Source organism: Diorhabda sublineata, chromosome 5 (assembly GCF_026230105.1).
Source record: "Diorhabda sublineata isolate icDioSubl1.1 chromosome 5, icDioSubl1.1, whole genome shotgun sequence".
Classification (NCBI taxonomy): Eukaryota; Metazoa; Arthropoda; class Insecta; order Coleoptera; family Chrysomelidae; genus Diorhabda; species Diorhabda sublineata.
The window spans coordinates 20,086,036-20,105,599 of record NC_079478.1 but is presented as its reverse complement, the minus strand read 5'-3'; the positions used below and the strand labels follow the sequence as shown (position 1 = coordinate 20,105,599).

General features: G+C 28.9%; 2 protein-coding genes across 6 annotated transcripts in view; one reads left to right on the top strand and one right to left on the bottom strand.

Annotated features, from left to right (window-relative positions):
• Positions 1 to 4,729: 4,729 nt before the first annotated feature.
• LOC130443986 (aquaporin AQPAn.G-like) lies at positions 4,730 to 19,515 on the bottom strand. 5 transcript variants are annotated; one of them, XM_056778929.1, is made up of 7 exons: positions 19,415 to 19,515; positions 12,318 to 12,469; positions 6,935 to 7,107; positions 6,733 to 6,876; positions 6,452 to 6,664; positions 6,255 to 6,335; positions 4,730 to 5,829 (listed from the first exon to the last, which is right to left on the bottom strand). In XM_056778929.1, exons 2-7 carry the CDS (start codon positions 12,460 to 12,462, stop codon positions 5,692 to 5,694), a joined length of 894 nt encoding a protein of 297 aa, XP_056634907.1. In that variant the 5' UTR covers positions 12,463 to 12,469; positions 19,415 to 19,515; the 3' UTR covers positions 4,730 to 5,691. The 5 variants fall into 5 exon arrangements, with proteins under 5 accessions (XP_056634907.1, XP_056634908.1, XP_056634906.1 ...); XM_056778930.1 differs by lacking the exon at positions 19,415 to 19,515 and adding an exon at positions 16,864 to 16,977; XM_056778928.1 differs by lacking the exon at positions 19,415 to 19,515 and adding an exon at positions 12,575 to 12,641.
• LOC130443984 (protein timeless) overlaps positions 15,031 to 19,564 on the top strand; it is a 30,304-nt gene continuing 25,770 nt past the window's right edge. The window contains exons 1-2 of the mRNA XM_056778920.1: positions 15,031 to 15,282; positions 15,347 to 15,475. The gene's annotated coding sequence lies outside the window, so the exon portion shown is untranslated. The remainder of the gene's footprint in view (positions 15,283 to 15,346; positions 15,476 to 19,564) is intronic.

The following is a 19,564-nucleotide window of genomic DNA, read 5'->3' as shown; positions in this document are numbered from 1 at the left end:
TTTTTTATACTTTTGTGAATAAATTCATTTTTTCAAAATCTGTCCCAGCTGCATATGAAGAACCAAGACTTGAGTTAGAAACTTCAAGTTTGAAATTGAATCCCGAAAATCTGATTCATATAAAAACTGATGAGGAAAATTCTTCTTATTCTTATTGAATTGGCAAAAACAATTAAATATAAGAAACTCACCATTTCAACGTAATTCGTAGGTTCATGTATAGTATTAGATTGTAGATAAAAGCAAACATTTTTATTTATCATTTAATAGTTTCTCTGATCATGATTACGTGATAGTGAAAACTGTTAAAATGTACTAGGGTGTCTATGAAAATGTGTGAACGAATTTCCGATACACAACGCCGCCCTTTTGCTCTACTTAGTCACGAAATTCCAAAGGTGTGCCGAGATATAAAGAGTTCAAACTGTCTCATTTGATAATTGACAATTAATGCTAATTACTTTCATGGAAATAACGTTGAAACTTCGGGAAATAACGGACGATTAAAATATACATGGTATTTCATCCAGATCTATCCACACAAGGTGCAACTTTCACAAAAAATAAAAGAAAATATGAATTCCTAAAACAAATAATTTGGGAGTTGAGGATTATTTAAGTAGGATAGAAGTAAATTAATTGCGAGGCATATTTTTTAAGTAAGTACCGTTTTGCGATTCCGCCGCCGCAGCCCCAAAGTCGGCGTTCCGTACATGCGCGCTGATTACCTACATCTCTTGTCTGACGCACTGACGCTATTACAGTCTGATTCTTCATTGTGTACGTTGTTTACTGAGTGTTTAAGATGCCTCAGACAATCGTGAGTCCCGCCGATTGTGAAATACGGGCTGTTATACGCTTTCTTAGTGCTAAACACGTAAAACCGATCGATATTTATCATGAGATCTGTCAAGTTTACGGACAAAACATTATGAGTGATGGAATGGTAAGGAAATGGGTGAGAGCATTTAAAAATGGCCGCACAAATGTGCATAATGAAGAACGGATTGGGCGTCCTTTGGTCGTTAATGAAGATTTGGTGCAGAAAGTGGACGAAAATGTTGACGGATTCGCACGAAACCCAACGTTTAGGCAGAGCATTGACTTTCCTTGAGCGGTACCACAATGAAGGTGAAGGTTTTTTAGACCAAATTGTTACTGGTGACGAAACATGGGTGGCCTACGTCACACCAGAATTGAAACAACAATCCTTGAAATGACGACATTCATCATCACCCAAAAAAAGTGAAGTTTAAGCAAACAATTTCTGCCCTGACAGTGCACAGTTTTTTGGGACAGAAAATGAGTATTGCTTGTGGAGTTTCGGACTCGTAATGATACAATCAATGTAGCGTCTTTAGATTAGAGACGCGTTTTTTACGAATATTAGACGAATGCATGCCTGAACTTGCTAAGTAATTTTAGATTTGAATGTTCAAAGAGTTTGTTGATATTATTCGTAACTTTCATAGTTCATTACTTCTGAAAGTATTCATATGTACAAGTTTGTACAGCAATCTAGATTTTATAAGTAAATTACATATTCCGGTAATATCTCTATTTACTGAAAAATTTTCTTATCTCATTTAACAACAGTATAATAAATGTATTTTATTTACTGATTACTGTAATGTTTCAAAAAAGAATTGATTTTAATTATATGATTTTGTAATTTGTATTAAGAGACACAATCATTTAATGGTAATTGATAAACACATTTTTAATTTCGTTGTTTTTCATGCCACTGAATATTAACAAAACCTCCAAGCTGCTTTGTTTACACGCCCTAATTAAATAAAAGTTGTTTTTGTTTTCGAACAAATTTGATCATCGATTCTTTCCTGAATAATATAAAAATACTAAAAATAGAAAAAAAAAATCATTTAGTCAACGTTAGATGATGAATGAAAATGAATTTAGTTCGAGATATTTTAAAACACAGCTGAAACAATTCACAGAGAAAAAGGTGAAAAAAAAGACAAACACTCTGTATTGAGCTTGATAAACTACATAAAATTGAAATAATTACACAAAGGTCATAAAGAAAAATATGAGTTTGATAGAGTTTAAAACATATGTAAAAATAACAAGACTAGAAATCGAGTAAAAAGCAAACAACCAACAACAACAAGAAGCAATTTTCATGTAGGGAAAAAACAATTTATCGAGAATTGCTTTATATACAATTCTATGAAGAGTAACAAATCTGTCTATCTTAATGGCAAGCAAATTTGAAGTTGAAATTTTATTGGATTTTGTAATGTAGGTTATTGATGAAACAATTGTAATTGGCCTGAGAAAAACAACGTGTTCAAATCGAATTAAATAAGTTCAATAATAATAGTAAACTAGTCCAATGGAACATAAAGGTTTGATTAATATCGTTGCAAAAAAATATTCGAACACAATTCAAAAAAAGCTCAATGATTCTTAATTAAGAAATACCATATCAGCAAGGAAGTTGTTGTCTCTCAAATCTAGACGCATCAACATTATTATTCGCGAAAAACATGATTTTATATTTTTCAATGAGTAGAAAATTGACATCGTAAAGTACCAGTACCATTATTCTGAAGCATATACATATTAAACTTTTATGCTAATTTCAAAATTGGGAATGAAACTCACATGCCTTTATACAAAAGTTTTGAAAACGAAATGCCAATAAGTATTAAAAACTTTTATAAATATATAACATAAAATTTGTTTCGCTTCTTCAATAATCCACAATAGGCTAGTTGACAAAATTTGGAAATTAGTTTAAAACTATAGCTTAGCATCTAATTCACCCCAAAAATATAGATATTATTTTAAGAAAAATAGGTTTTTTACGTTAGTATTTCGAGTTTTTAGAAATGAACTTGAAATTGACCGCGAAAAGGGCCAAGACGGTCATGGCTATGTCTTGAATGACGTCTCACCTCGCAAAACAGTTGTGTTTGTTTATGACATAACCCCCATGCCCTAATGTGAAAGTACAACGATAAAATCGCCATACAAATTATTCATACACGTTCCAAACAATAAAGAAATGTGTAAAGAACATTTTGATGTAAGTAAGAACAAAACTATATGTATCTATTTATAAATGTATAGTAAAAGGAATGAAATTTGCAAAATTTATCATAATATACCACACATCACATATAAAATGTTATGACTTAATTAAGTTATTGAAAGTTATAGAAACTTTGTATTCGCTAGCCTCAAAATCAATTAAGTATTTTCATTCCACAGTGGGTAAATGGGACTCTCTGACTGGTAACTGCTAATTAAATAAGACTTTGTTTCTTCTTCACATAATACTTAAGCCGCGTTTACACCGGAGTTAATAACACAAGTTTTTAACATTTTTGTTATTAACTGATGTTAATAACAAAAGTCATTAACATATGTTAATAACATTTTCTTATGGCTGCTAGTTTTGTTATCAACAAAAGTTAAAAACTCCGCCATTATCAACGCTCATGCACAGCCAGCAGTTCTAGGTGAGACAATGGTGCGAAAGGATTGTTGAGGGGCCACTGGCGCGCTCTGTGTAGCAGGATTCCGGGCGAGGGGGTTGCGGGGAAGAGAGGAACCTGTTGTTAACAAAAGTTAACGCGCTAAAAGAGGCCATTAACTTTTGTTATTAACATTTGTTTAAAACATAACACATTTCCTTTGATCTTTACCGACTCTGGATGGATAACATAAATCTTGTTAATAATATGGAATTTTCTGTTGAAAACACGAGTTATTAACTTTTGTTAAGAGAAATTTTTTGGCGATTCAGCTAAGTTAATAACTTTTTGTTAAAAACTCGTGTTATTAACTCCGGTGTAAACGCGGCTTTACTTATAAGTTTAAGCACTGCGGACTTTCGATGAACAAAAGTAAGTGTTCATTGCAAAAAAATTGTTAAGCATAACGGCATCAATTTTGGGCAAATTACTGCAGTTTGCTTTGTTAAATCCTGATTCCAAGGCAAATTATACCTGCCTCTCAAGATGAAACTTAAAACTAACTTTATTAATTTAACAATAATTGCTGAAAACTCGAAATAACCTGGACAATATATATATGAAAATGACAGCTACAACATAGCATTTCGCGAGGTGTGACGTCAAGCTTTTCTGATTGGTGTTTAATGTCAACTGATTTAAACACCTCAATTTGTCGATTTTATTTTCCAAAAATATTATTAATCTTTTATTATTTTATTATTATAAGTTGTTTTTTTATTTACTAATTATCATGGTTAATCATTAGAAACTCAAATCCATCCGATTTATTATTAGTGGAAACAAGCCTATTGCATAATAGATAAGATTAGCATCGGCGTGAAAAAAGATAAAGTAAAATGTTTAATATAATGTTTCATCTCTTGATCTCTTTTTTGTCGATCATGCTTCCATCTGCCGGTAGCTTTTTATAATAAAGCAGATGAAATTTCTAGATTTCTTTAAAAATTTTTACAAGGGATTTTTAATAGGAGTATGTTCTTAAAATGTATGAATATAGATGGCATTAACTTTTTATCTAGTTGTTAGGCATCTCTTGGAATAGTTTAATAGATATTAAACTTATTAAATTAATAGGACAGAATATAAATCCTTCAATCTCGTCTCTTGGCTTGATAAATTACGATGAAAAACTTTATTTACGAGTACTTTGTAAAACTTTGTAAAATAATAATGCATATTCCAAAAATGCTTTTTTGGTGAAGTTTGATTCAAAAATACAAATATTTAGAAATGAATAGTTTATTTACAAATAATTTCATGAATACACTAAATATACAAATAATAAATAGATACATTAGAATATCAAAAATATGTGAATTACCTTAGAGGGATTAATTACGAGAGGTTTGAAAAATTTATTTTTCAATAAAAATATATGTATATATAAATATATTTCTTAGTTATTTCAATGATAGAACAGACATACAAAATTTATTATACAGCTGCCTGTTACAGCAAATTAAAATAATAAATAGTAAATGTCAATATGACATTCTGTTGTTAGTTGTTAGATCATTTATAACATTTTATTCAATATTTCTTATAGTTTAGTACAATATATCGTTGCTTATTTTTTTTTTACTACAAAGACATTTAATTTTATCCATTCATATCACGTTAGCTGGAATTCTAAAAGCTCTTAAAATTATATCACAAGCATAAAATATTTTTAGCCCAAGAGGAAATATGTTTTTGAGATTTGTGAAAAATCTTGAGAATTACTGTGAATTTAGAAGCTTGGTTATTAGTATTGAACATTTTAAAAACTCCAACTGAATATTTTATGTTTTCGTATTGATTTCTAAACATTTTATCAAATGAGTAGCTCAGGAAATAATGACGATTTTTTTATCGTTTTGTCATGGTTCAACTTAGACAATTATAGAAAGTGTTACATATTTTCCAATTTTGATAAGAAATTTCACATGTTATCGTTATGTTAATATTTTTCATTAAAATAGATTCCATCCTATCACTAAGATTATTTTGCAGCGGCTGAGGTGGTTGGGTGTGGACCGTGGTTTGTAGATGGCGCCACGCAACAATGACCTCCTCATGCGCGGAACATAGTTATTAAGAACTGAGCAGAATAAGGCCGCCTTTGTTGTTTTGATATAATAACCTCAAAAATATTTTACATTATTTCTCAGATACTTTGAATGTATTATCAGAAATATTCAATATATTAGACTTTTTCTAGTTTGTTGTCTTTTAAACTGAGTCCTTCTTCATTGTTTTCATTTCTATCTTCAGGTATACTGAATAATAATTTATATATTCCAACACCTAAAATTGCGCCGATGTTGGGTCCAATCCAATACACCTGAAAAAAATAAAACAATATTAAGAGAGAAAATTTTTTCAACAAAATGTAAAAAGGATAGTTATTTATCGACGATAACTAATTATGTGTGAAAATAAACAAGTTAGTCCATAGAAAGGCGCTAATATTAAGATTCATTAAAATCTGTCGTAATATCTAGATGTAAAGAAAACTATTAGGTTGTCCGTCAACTCATTCAAAAGTACCCACATCAATGAATCAATGATTGATTATACATTATTTACCGACCCGATTCGTATTTAATGTTGTTTATTTAATAAAAATGTTATTGAATGTTCTTTTCTTTACGGAATTTATAAAAAAAAAATAAAATAAATTGATATTACTATATACTATGTGTATGTATTGGATTAAATTGGAATAAATAGTGAAAATAAATTGAGTATTGAGAGACTAAAACTTACCCATATATGTTTGAAGTTTCCTAATAATAATGCAGGAGCCAAACTTCTAGCTGTGTTCATACTGGCACCAGTAAGTGGACCCTAAAATTATATATTAATAGATATATAATGTAAAATATAAAAAATTAATATTAATTTATAAAATATAGTACTTTTCAAAAGAACTATAATCGTAATAATGTAAACAAGGTAATTACCGCAACCATGGAAATCCCAGCAATTACAAAGGCGAACCGCAATGGTACAGAATCCGATTTATCTTCGTTTCTTTTATCCCAAACCGCACATACAACTATTATTAACGTTGCAGTTATTATAGTTTCAATTGCAAGAGCTTGCATCGGTGTTAACAAGGTATGTGGGAGAGTCATACAGAAACCATCTTTATAATAATCAGAAGGCATTAATACCTACGATAATTAACACATGAGTATTATATGATTAATTCTTCAGATGTGCGTTTGAGAAAAAAACTTACTTTCAATAGTCCAAAGCCCAAAATGGCTCCTGAAAACTGTGCCATTACATATATTCCTGCCATCGTAGGAGACAGTAATTTCATCACGACTGCAGCAAATGTAACGCCGGGATTTAGATGGGCTCCAGATATGTGACCAAATGCCTACAAATTCAATAAAAAAAAATAGAAACGAAAACTTCAAAATAATAATTATTGTTACCTGAATAATTAATAGTATCATCAATCCGAATGAAAGAGATGCGAAATGATGAACTGCTGGGGGATTATCTACTTCTGTTATACAACCCATACAGCCCATAAACATCATAAGACCAGTTCCTAAGAATTCCGATGCGAATAAAGTTAATGCTTTTGGAGTTGCATATTTTTTTCCTAAAAAAAAAAAAAAATAATAAAATAATGCATCAGTAAAAATATGATAAATATCAAATCTCCTCGATAATATTTGTACTTGTAGAAAAATAACGGTTCAAATACTCTCAGAAAAATATTCAATTGATTTTTCATTAGAAATGAATAGACCAAATCACGTTTCATTGTTTGAATATATTCTACCTTGTTATGTCAAAAATTTAATTGTTCGTTTTAATATCTCATATTATACAAATTATTTCCTCAATTTACTTCCGACGCATTCAAATTTAATACGTGATTCATTTATTTATTAACTTTTTTAATGTTATCTGTAGAATCTTCATTGTTCGCGAAATTTAAGGTTATAAGACAGACAGAAATATCATTAGTAAATTATTATTTTAGTCTCGTACAAAAGCATCCTTGATATCATATTCGAAATAAACGTTTGCAATGTCGATTATATGTATAGTGTGTAATATTATATTCTTTCAAGACGAGGCTTTACGTTATAAAACATTCGCACAACCAAATTTACCATATTCCTTTTTGTTGATCAAATAAAATATCTACTAGAAAATACTTACAAAAAACTGTAAAGCATTCATACTTATAAAAATTAATAAATGAATAATTAATAAGTGGAGATAAGAAATCCCTTAGTAGTGTGTGTTCTTTCCAATAATTATTTCGAAGACTCGAACTTTAAATATCGTTAAAGCTAATTCAATGGATAACTAATAATTTGTGGAAGACGCAGTAGCGGAATTTACGTAATTCTTATAGATATTGGCGTTAATGACGTTAAAATTTTTATTTATAAAATTGATAGACACGCTTCACCGGCTCTCGTTTATTTGTCAAAATGTTTTTTCTTATTTAATGGAAATCGTTTTCTCTATACAATTAACAAAAAATTGCTGATTTCCACTAATAATTTCTTTTTTTTTTTAAATGATTCGTATTTAATTTTTTTTTTGTTCTATATTCAGTGATTACGTATCTTTAATCTAACATCATTCTAAATAATTATAATGTAAAAGTTGAAAAACAAAGTCCTGGAAACGATTTATTTTTACTATTGAGTTTAGAAAACTTTCAAATCTTAAGAATATTCAAACTGTTTTATATTAACCTTATAAAAAGTTAGGTATTTTAGGAGTTGTTTTTAACATTGAGACTCAAGTTTGAGCTATTCAAATTAGGATGTATGTGGATGAACGTATAAATATATCAATAAATGTTATTTGGATCCAATTTCAATATACACCCCACAATAATTAACGCATCACTCATTATTTTCTAAATATTTTAAATGTGTTGCCTCTTTTTCGAATTGTATTATTATTACGAATTAAAACACCGACATTTATTTTATATCAGTTTAATCTACAGAGGACCAAAAGTTTGATTTACCAAAACATAAAAAATATCAAAAAAATTCTACAAAACATCTATACAAAAAAATGAACGGTACTTAAACTAAAACCTGCTAATGAATTTCTAAGAGCGTGTGTTGCCGCCCCTCGCTCTAATTACAGCTTCCATTCGTCTTGGAAGGCCCTGGACGTATCCTTACGGCATGTTTTCCCAGAAATTAAAATGAACATTTTGAAGATCACCTAGTGTTCTTATTGGTGCCGCATGTTGCAGAATTTGTCATCCTAGATGGTCCCAGACATGCTCTATTGGGTTAAGGTCCGGGCTACATGCAGGCCAATTCAGGGTGAGTACCTCGACCTCTTCTAAGTACTGCCGAACTACTCTAGCAGAGTGAGGACGAGCATTATCGTGCATTAGCACAGATTTGTCGCCGATATGAGGCATAGAGAGGGCATTACTGGGGCTCTAGGATATTGGTTATGTACCTGTCAGCATTTAGTCTTCCATCATTCACTGGTACTAACTCCGTACGACCCTCGAAAGAAATTCCTCCCCAAACCATGATAGAGCCACCACCAAAGCTTTCACTTTGACAAAAATTAACTTGATCACCATGTCGCCTATGAACTGGTACACGCCTATCTGATGAATACAGACAGAATCTTGAATCATCCGTGAATAAAATATTGGACCAATCTTGAATATTCCAATTTGCGTGTTCTCGAAGAAAATTCCAATCTTGCTACTCGATGTTCTCTGGTAAGACGTGTACCTCTAGCTGGCATTCTGGCTCGTTATATCTGCTTCTTTCGCCCTATTTCGAACTGTTTGTAAGCTTATCCGAACATTACGAGCAACCAATAGATCTGTTTGCAGCCTTCGATGTCTAATGCCTAATTCTTAATGCTATTAACCTCAAATAACAATCATCTACTACCGAAGCGGCCTTGTCCGGATCTTCTGGTTAGCTGCCCTGTTTCTTGGTAGCGAATAACAACTCTGGATATGGTGCTTTGTTGAACTCCAATTACCCTGGCGACGTATCTTTGACTGCGGCGATAGTTCTAGCGGCTTCTTCATTCGTCACATGTCTTGTTAAACGTTGAGTTAAATGTTCTGGATTTCAATGCATTCTCCAAGACAGAAATGATTTACTCGAGCATTTTTGCTTCCAAAAAAATTTGTAAGAAATTGTGATATTTTTTTGCCTATGATAAGAAGGCCAGAAATATCTATTAAGTTGATACATATACAGATTGTCCCAAAAAAACTAAAATTAAGTATTAAAATATCCTAAAATACCAGTAATGCGATAATTTTTGTTTGTATATTTTCATCCGCGCAAAATGATCATAATTAGAAAAAAATTCCCAAAACCCTCCTATAAGGTGTTCGGAAACCGTCATTCAATATTATTAAGATAATTTCTAGGAATGGCAACCATTCCTTTGAATATAAACATTTCTCTAGTAACTAATCCGAGTTATATATGTACAATAAATGACATTAAAGAAATGTTCTTTGTAAAAATGCGCCGTATCCTTGGTAAAGTAAAACGCAGGTAAAAGTGTTTTCAATAAAGTTTATCAAGAAATGAAGATTGTTTGCTGTAGTTTTGAATATTCATATAATTCGCATAGAATATTTTCCATTTTAGATTTAGAATATAGAATATAAAATACTAAAGCGGTGAACTTTGGTATTTTATTTTACTTTCGATACCAAGTTAGCAAAGATTTCCTTACAATTTATCGAAAATCTAGTTAATAATTATAAAAAAATTGTATAAAAATGAAATAGAAGGTTTAATTATTTTCTTGTATAAATCAAATGTGCTATTTATATGAACAGACATTCAATATGATATGACCTTTATTAGATTACTGGCATTTTTGCAAGATAAAACAGAATTATCTATTCAATTGATGGCACTTGCTCTTTTTGATTTTTAATTATTTCTATACAACTTTTTATCAAATTATCTCAAATCTTCCAAATTTTAACTAACTATAATTTCCAGTAGAATTCCATTAAAATTTTAATTGGATTATAAAAGTATACCTATCGAAAATTCCGATATATTAGTTTGCTGTTCTATTTGTTATTAGTTTTTTTTATTATTTTATGTTAAAAATACGAAAAAACGTAATTATTTGTAAGTAGCTAAATTATTTCTATCGCTAGTTGAAATGAAAAAATGTATCAAACCTTTTTCTGCCATCGTCGAAGAAAAGACGTTACACTTTATATTTATAAAATCACCAAACAAATTATTTTTGAAAATCTACAACCACTCCAAAAGCAACCGTTCTCTTGTGTTATAATGTAGAAATAATAATCTTTCATATGTTTATTTATACATGAATATTATCACAAATTTAATATTGTTTAATGGAGACCACTCGATAGATTAGGTGTCTTTTTATCGCAAATGGCGTCAATTTTACGAATATGACGATTTGGAAAATGAACGAATCAAATTTTTTCGTTTTGTTTTTAGTCCAGTAGTTGATCTACAGCTTAGTAAAAATGGATATCATTTTTATACGTATCCCGGAGATAAATTTATTATTAGACCGTTAACCGGCCCAATTCAAATGGGGTGTTATCACTTACAACAATTAGTTTTATTAATATAATTTTTATTTTTAACTAGAGGATATTTTATATATATATATATATATATATATATATATATATATATATATATATATATATACTTTTAAAAATCTATTTACTGGCGAAAATGTAGAAAAATATTGCTTTTAAAATTTTCTCTGAACTGAATAGATTTAGATGGATAGTAAAATTACGTCAGGTTTTCGAAATATTTCTAATGAAAGCTTACGCTACTTTTGAAAATCATTTATTGAAAAAGTAAATGATGTTCTTTCTTATTTCGGGCGATTATTTGTGTCAGAAATGGATTATTGACCTACGGCGGCATGATTTAATATTTAAAACTTTCTCATTTGGTTTTAACGAGATAATGAAAAGTATCTATCGACTTTTAATCTTATACCATTGCACAAGAATCATTTCAAGACGACAAGGTCGATGAATTCGATGCATTATTTCGTAAGGGTTTTAAAAAATTAAATGGCAATAATGAACGTGAAAAATCGAACTTTAATTATACGTGTTCAATTACTTCATCTATATGTTGATGTTTGTCGAAATTTTCTATCTATAATAATATTTATTGAATGAAATGACTTGTCCTTTTGTAAAATAGGGTTTTTGTATACCTGGCCTAAGATAATTAATTTGCTTTTAATTTAATTTTGAACAAACATAATTAAATTTGCTCATTCGTAATTCAGAGATGTGTTTTGTTAAAATCTTGCTCAATTGTTTGTTTATTAATTCTACAATTTTGGATTTTGACCATATAAATAAAAAAAAATTACTTTCTGAATCATTTTCTGTTTCGAAGATAGCGCAAATACTTTTAGTTCTTACCAACAAATAAATAAATATTGAAATATTTATTAATAATTATTTAAACAAGTTACTAAAAGAAAATTCGATTTCTATGAAACTATGTATATAAACATATATGTTTGTCACTTTAGTATAATGAAAAATAAAAACTTGAGAAAGATATACGTATCATCTTAAATTATAGTTCACTCGATAAATTATCAAATACTACCGATTAGATAAAAATAATGTGATCAAATTTTTTGCCACTGAAAATTACATTATTATACTGTTGTACTATTGAATATTTTGCGATTATATTAAATTAAGTAGTATATTTATTTTTTTAATATCAATAGAGGCGTTAACATAAATCTTCAAAAATTTGCAGTTCCGACTTCAGAATTGTTCTGAATACTTACTTTCATCTGTCATCTTTTTAGATGCCTTGGAGAGAGCTTTTTCTTTGGATTTTTCACTTTTTTCCACTTTTTGCAAATCACAAACTTGTAGTAGGATGCCATTGGTGATGTTTCTAGCAGTATTTTTATTTACGTCTTCCAACATGGCAATTCTGTAATTAATTTCATCAAATTCTTTATTCATATATTCAACAAAACCAATAATCAGTTTTGTAATATGTATTAGTAAAATTTGGTAATAACACAACATTACGTACTTAAAAACAATTTCATGTAAAAATTCCATTAACTTATTTTGTATTTAACACGTTTTTTATATTTATTTCGTGTTAAATTTCATGAATAATAACTGCGCGCAAATTAAGAAAGGGGGGGACAAGTGTTTATTGGCATGGTAGAGAAAATATAAACAAATCTCCAAGTTTTAAGTAAAAAATATTTCAATTTTCTGGTATAGAAATATAGTAAACATCTAGACTCTTTCGGTATAATAGATTAGGATAGTGTTTACCTGAAAAAGGTTGTTTATTTAAACCCGTTTTTATCAAATGATTCGGTTCAATATTAGTTTTAATTCTTATATTGTTTTAAATCACAAAAATTTATACATTAGCCCTTCCATGCAATATTAGAATGACTTTCACTTACTTAAAACTGTTCTCAACGTCTGTTTCAATGAAATTATTTTATTCTTGGTTATGAATTATTACCGAATCAAGGATAACAGAATCAAAAAGTTGAAGATGGGTGGACTGAATTAATATCCAAATAAGAAAATAACACCATAAATTGTTTATGTTGAAGAATCTTGTCTAGTTTTAACGTAAATTTTTTTTCAACAATCTTCTACACAATCGATTCGAACTTCTTTTAGTAGATCAAGGATAAGATAGGTAGATATATTATATCTCTTACTGTTACAGATCATAATTACCAAAGGTTTAACGTTACATTTTTAGAGTTAAGTGGCTATTATAAAGTTTTAGAACCATTGCATGCTTTTTTATTTCAAATAGCGTATCTGATTTGACGGTTTACATAACCGTCGAACGATTATTTGTCAACCTTTTTAGTACATTTAAATACATATTTCCAACTGATTACAAGTTCATTAAGCTTCTTATATTAATTAATAAATTAGGTAAGGAGCATAAATGCTTTAAAAAATAACGCAGGTTATTCACAAAAAGAAATCGATTGTGAATCCTAATCAAAAGATTTACTTGAGAATGTTTTTAAATAAAAATACTAAATACTATATTAATATTTTTTTAACAGTTGATAGTCAAATTTCAATCATTCATCTTTTATGTTTATTATATATTAAATAAGTCGTACGGCACTGCGTGATATAATTAAAATAGGTGATTATATTTCTATATAGTACCACAATTGGTAAATATATATTCAGTACAAGTTATCGGTTAAGTAATGAATGAATAGATATGACCGATGAATGTGTGTGTGAGAATATTTTTTTCTGCGGCAAATAACACGCTAAATACCAGTTTTAACGGATTTTGTTTGCTAATTTTATTATAGTCGATATTCAAACCTAATCAGGAATTTGAGTTAACGACACTTGTATGATAATTATTAGGAATGTTCGTGTATAAACCAATTTAGAAAAAAATCCTAATTTATAAGCGATTACGATTTAATGTGGAAATGAAATAAGCAGCTACTGCTATTGATTTAGGTTTTTTTATCGTTCACGCTATGATTCACAAAGGAATTGATTTAGGGTGTTTAATATGTACTGTTACCGCATTTAATAATATGCGAATATAACAAATCATACTGCAATCATTCCTATCTTTATCCTAGTTTACGTTAGTCCAACTTTTATTGACTTTATTTGTCCGACAATTTTATTTACTGAAGCCCCATGCTTGGACGAATAAATAAAAAGAATAGACTTAGCATGTTTGAATATAATTGAAGCCAGCGTACAGTTGACCTCAGTATTGTCAAATTTCACAGTTAATATTTATTATCTGAATGCATTGTACGTTTCACAAATAATTATTTATATATCTTAATTTTATTAAAAATCAATAAGAATCTGGCTTTAGTCCTCACTAAATTTGGTTACTGGGAAATATTTTCCACAATTGATCTCAACAAAAATGACCGAGAAAATAATTTTGCTCAAAAAGTTTTAAAAAAATATAAGCTTGGCAACATCTGTATTCGTTTGCGGTAAAATGGCTCCCTTTGTTTACTAAATATTGAGAAAGCATTTTGAATAGGTGTGTTGAAGGAAAATATTTTTGAGTGTTTAAATACTGTTTAAGTGACATATTAGTACTAAGACAATGGGTAAATCGTGTTATGTTTGTAAAAAAGTTGATTATTTAAATCCTAACCTTTCATTCCATAGGTGAGTATCAGTGGCGTAACTCAACCTTATTTGTTAATAAATCGATTAACTTCTTACAATATAGAATTGTAGATTTCGTACGAATGTAGAGCAAAGATAAAAGTGGCTAGCTGTATTGAAAATGCAGAAAAAAAACATTTACCCAAAGAAGCTTATATTTGTTGCTTTGCATTTCAAAGCAGACGATTTTCATTGGAAAGGAAATCCTGAGAATTTTTTGAAAAAGAATGTAATACCTTTATCATACTTTCAATCAGATACCAGTACAGATTATGAGGTATCTTCCAGTAAGGCAAAAAGTTATGTTAAGTTTGGATATTAAACCGGGTACTTCTTGGCAGTGTTTTGATTCTACATTTGAAAAGTATTTATTGTGTGTTTGAAAAATGTTGTTAATTCATATTGCGTATTTTGTAGTTTACACAGAGCCGCTTCATCCAAATTTTCAGGAATTATATCATTGCACTCATCTGTAACTTTTGCATTTCAAACTGAGATTAATTCTTGTAACCAACAAAAAGAATATTCTCATAAAGTCACTGATGTTAAGGTTTCAAAAAAATAGAAAACTTCTATAAACAGGTAATTAACAACATTTTTTAAGGTAGATATGGATAGTTATTAATCAAGTGTTTCTTCAATTCAGGAAAAGAAAATTTGCTGGAAATCTCAGCAGTTCTAATTTCGATACACCGAAGCAGGCTAAAAAAAAGTGGTTCTTCAAAGAAAAAAGATTAAGGGATTCCAAAAATCTGTTCGAAGACTAAGATCCAACGTAAGTTTTTTAAATTCTCTGGTTTCTGTTCTAAAAGAAAAATCTTTGATTTTTTATTATATTTTACATTTCGCATGCTACGCCTATGTTCGAATAATGTCATGTGTGCGGGGCAACATAAACAAACTGCCCCTAGGATGGCTTCATCGAGAGACGATTTCCATAAATTCTAAATCGATATTGTGTAAAATCATTATTAAAAAACCATTGTATTGAAAATAATACTATATAATATGTATCTGTTAATTACTCAATTATGTATTATGCATTGTACCAGTTAATATGTATAATAATTCTATTTATACAATACTTTTTATTGTGTCAGATATGATATTTCACAATGCCTTTTGAGATAATCATTAAAATCTATAGGAGTTGCGAGATAAACAGAAGAAAGTAATGAATAAAATTGAGTTTACTATTGAATATCATCTTCGATACTCTCATTAATCTCAATAATTGCGTCAAAGAATTAACAATGAAGCGAAGATTTGTATATTCAGTAATTGTTAATTGTAATCATTTTATTGTAATCAAATGACTCATATTATTCAGATTATCTCATAAAATTACACTTTCTTTGCTATACAATTATAAGTACAAATGAAGATTTTTTCGGACGCACCTCGATTGTTTATGTCAGATTTGAGGTCAAGATCATTTGGATCGTGTCTTACAATTTCAACCGTCAAATAAAAAATTAATTTTTTCATAATCCAAACACAGGTTTCATATGTATCATTTTTTGTTATCGATACTAGATTGATGTTAGTTGTCGCAAAATTAAATCCATTTTAATATTTAAAAATACGAACAATAAAAATAGTACCTACCCGATATATTTTTAATTAACACCAAAATGGGAAAAAATATATGTCGAGGATAACTGTAGAATGGATGAAAGTTTCATTAATGGAAATTTGAAATAAAAATATTGTTCCCATGCTATTTGAAGATAGTTTTAGTTAGCGTTATTATACTTATAAATTATCATATTTAATTTAGTAAATAATATCAATATCACCACGTTATTTTTTCACTGATTTCATTTATGTAGATGAGATCGTAATTTTTAAGTTGTTCACTATTGAGAATATGTGGCAGTTTAATTTAGAGACAAGTCATCTGCAATATTCTTCATGTATAAAAATTACAACGGGTTAATAAAAACTATCAAATAATATTATCGAATGATATTAGAAACGACTAAAAATCGCCTACCTATAGTATTATTTATATAGAAAAAATAAATTGAATATAATTAAAATATAATGAAAAACGAACATTTTTTCCAAATGTAATCGTTCTATCAGTGATTCGTTTTATTATATAAGCACGTAAGTGCGAAAGACTAATTTAAATACAAATTAAATTGATGAAGTACTTACAAGATTTGTCTTCCTTTCTTATAGATCAACTTTAATCTTATTTTATGATGTAGGTCGCTCAAATGTTATTATTTAAAGCATATGTCGTTAATGACATTGACTATTAGAGAGCACCTGAGTGAATGAAGAAAACAGCCGGCTGGTAAAATATTATATTTCTATACACAATCACCTCTACTATAGGGATTGATCATTATATTTTGCAGCATTTTCCCGAGTGGGGAAAATTCTATACAAACCATCGGGTATAATTGAAGGAAAGTATGTATTTATGTCGTGGATAATATTTGTTTGCAGGTATCCAAAAAGTTCAGCGTATATTAAAATAAAATATTAATACCGTCTAAAAGAAAATTTAACAATTTTGGTTAGACGTGAAATTAACAGAAAAAATCGTGGATTGGTAATTGATTACGAGGTGAAAAATAAAAAAAAAACATGATTCCATTCTCTATAAATTGTTTTAAGTTTCAAATTAGTGAAAAAAATCTTGAAGAGTCTGTGGAAACAATAGAATGTCTTATAAATATAAATTGTAACCATATCAGGTTTCGAAAGTTTCAAAGAGTTCAAGGCTACTTATTTATTTACCTACAATTTTAAATAATTCCAGAAATTTCAATTTTTCTTCATCCATTTTATTGATATTTTTTATTATGCCATAAAAACAAAGAGCTGCAGGGGAACATCAAAACATTTTTATTAAGGTACTTATATTAAAATAAAAATCAATAATATCTGTGTTGAAAATAATGGAAGAAAATACTGGTCAGATCGACACCGACGTCACTTATGTCAGTGATACATTTATTTACGTAGATATAAACTGAAAAAGATAGAAGTTGTAAAAGTGCTTCTAGGTTTTAGCTCAATAATATCTATACAGATAGAAATATTGTTATTAGCTTTATATAAGGATATCGTATATGTTTGAAATGATAAAATAATTAATTAAAATCACTCTTCATCTTTAGTAACTAATAATCCTTTGGTAATTTTACGGTTACTATGCTCCTGCTCGAAACTAAACAGAGTTTTCAACGATTCAATTAGTTTTATAACTCATAATTATTTGAAAAAGTTAAATGTACCACAAATGCTTTCTTTCCGCTAACTCTAATATTATGAACTTTCTCAAATATATAGACTTACATTCTAATATAATATATATATTCTAATAAGTTCGATTGGCTGTTTCAATTTTCAAAACTTTCTTTTCGATGTTCAACGGTACACTTTATTAATTTTTATTTCAACCTTTAACATCGATAATATACAGGAAGCTGTTTTAATAGTTGAATAATCTATATGTATAAATGTATTGTGAATCGTTTAATTCGTGGAAATAATTAGACTATAAAGTCTGTCTCATCTTTTATTTATTTTAAAATGCTTTTATCTAACACATTCTATTTGGAACAACCCTAACCTCTCTTAAATTATTCTCGAAAAACATTCTGTCAAAGTTCTTAAGGCTAAAGAGAAAAACGAGTTATGCAACCCAACAAAAAATTAATCTTAAAGCCTGTTTACACATATTTTAGCGTATACTAACAAATGGAATCAAACATATCCATATAAATTTTATATAAATATGGTTTTACAATTTTTTTTCTTTGTATCGTATTCGTCTTCAAGTCGTAAAAAATCAAACCGCACCTCTACTTATTTCTTGACCTATATTCTCCTGAAATAAAACTGAAAATATAATGAAATACTGATTGAGGTTTTGTATCTTTTCGTCATATCTATCAAAAATTATTGCCTTCTTGGAAATATTGTTGGTATTGCGACGACCGCGACAAATCAAGATAATCGTGTAAAATAACCTTGACTTGTCTTATGTTCACTTTCTTATTAGAGAGTGAAATCTTTAGTTTGAGTGTACAAATAATCTTTTTTTAATTTGAGATGAGACAATTATGATAAGATCACGGATGAAGGTGTAATAGGAGCAAAAACAAACTGCTTTCTACTTTTTGCAATAAAAACGATTCGAAAATTTTTCAACAGTATTATTTTCAAATTAATCACATTATATAGCCATTAGCTCAAAGAAGAATATTGACATTAGACCGTCAAAAAATTATGAGTATCTACCGTGAAATAAATTCTCGCATATGTTATCTCAAGAAAGTCCTTGTGATAATAGTAGACATACCTAATAATTTGCATGGATGAATGTAATTGACTTAGGATAGTGATAATACAATAAAGTTTTTTAGAAATTTTTAACATAAATCTCGACTTCATCACGAAACAGAAGAAAAAACAAGTGTACAAATTTCTCTTAATGTTATTACGAATTAGGGGTTATGGTGTATGTTTAAAACGTAATTTAAAAAAATAGGGTTGATTTTTCTATAATACCGGAAGTACAAGAACAAGTTGTCGGTTTTATGTGATAATTGCGGCATCCGATAATTAAAAATTACGGCTTTATAATACTAAAATATCGATTAGCTAGATTTCGAGTTGTCATTGTGACTTTATAAAAATATGGAAAAATCTTTAAAACCCATTTACTCAACAATAATTTAAAAATACTCACCTTTATTAACATCATGGTAACTTTTCCCTTAAACTCGAGGGAAAAATTATATCGCACTCTCTAAATCATTCGCGATTCAGTATTGATCTTACCAAGCTGTTTTCACAATCATCAGCTGATCGCTATAAATGTGGCTATTTTTATCTGTAT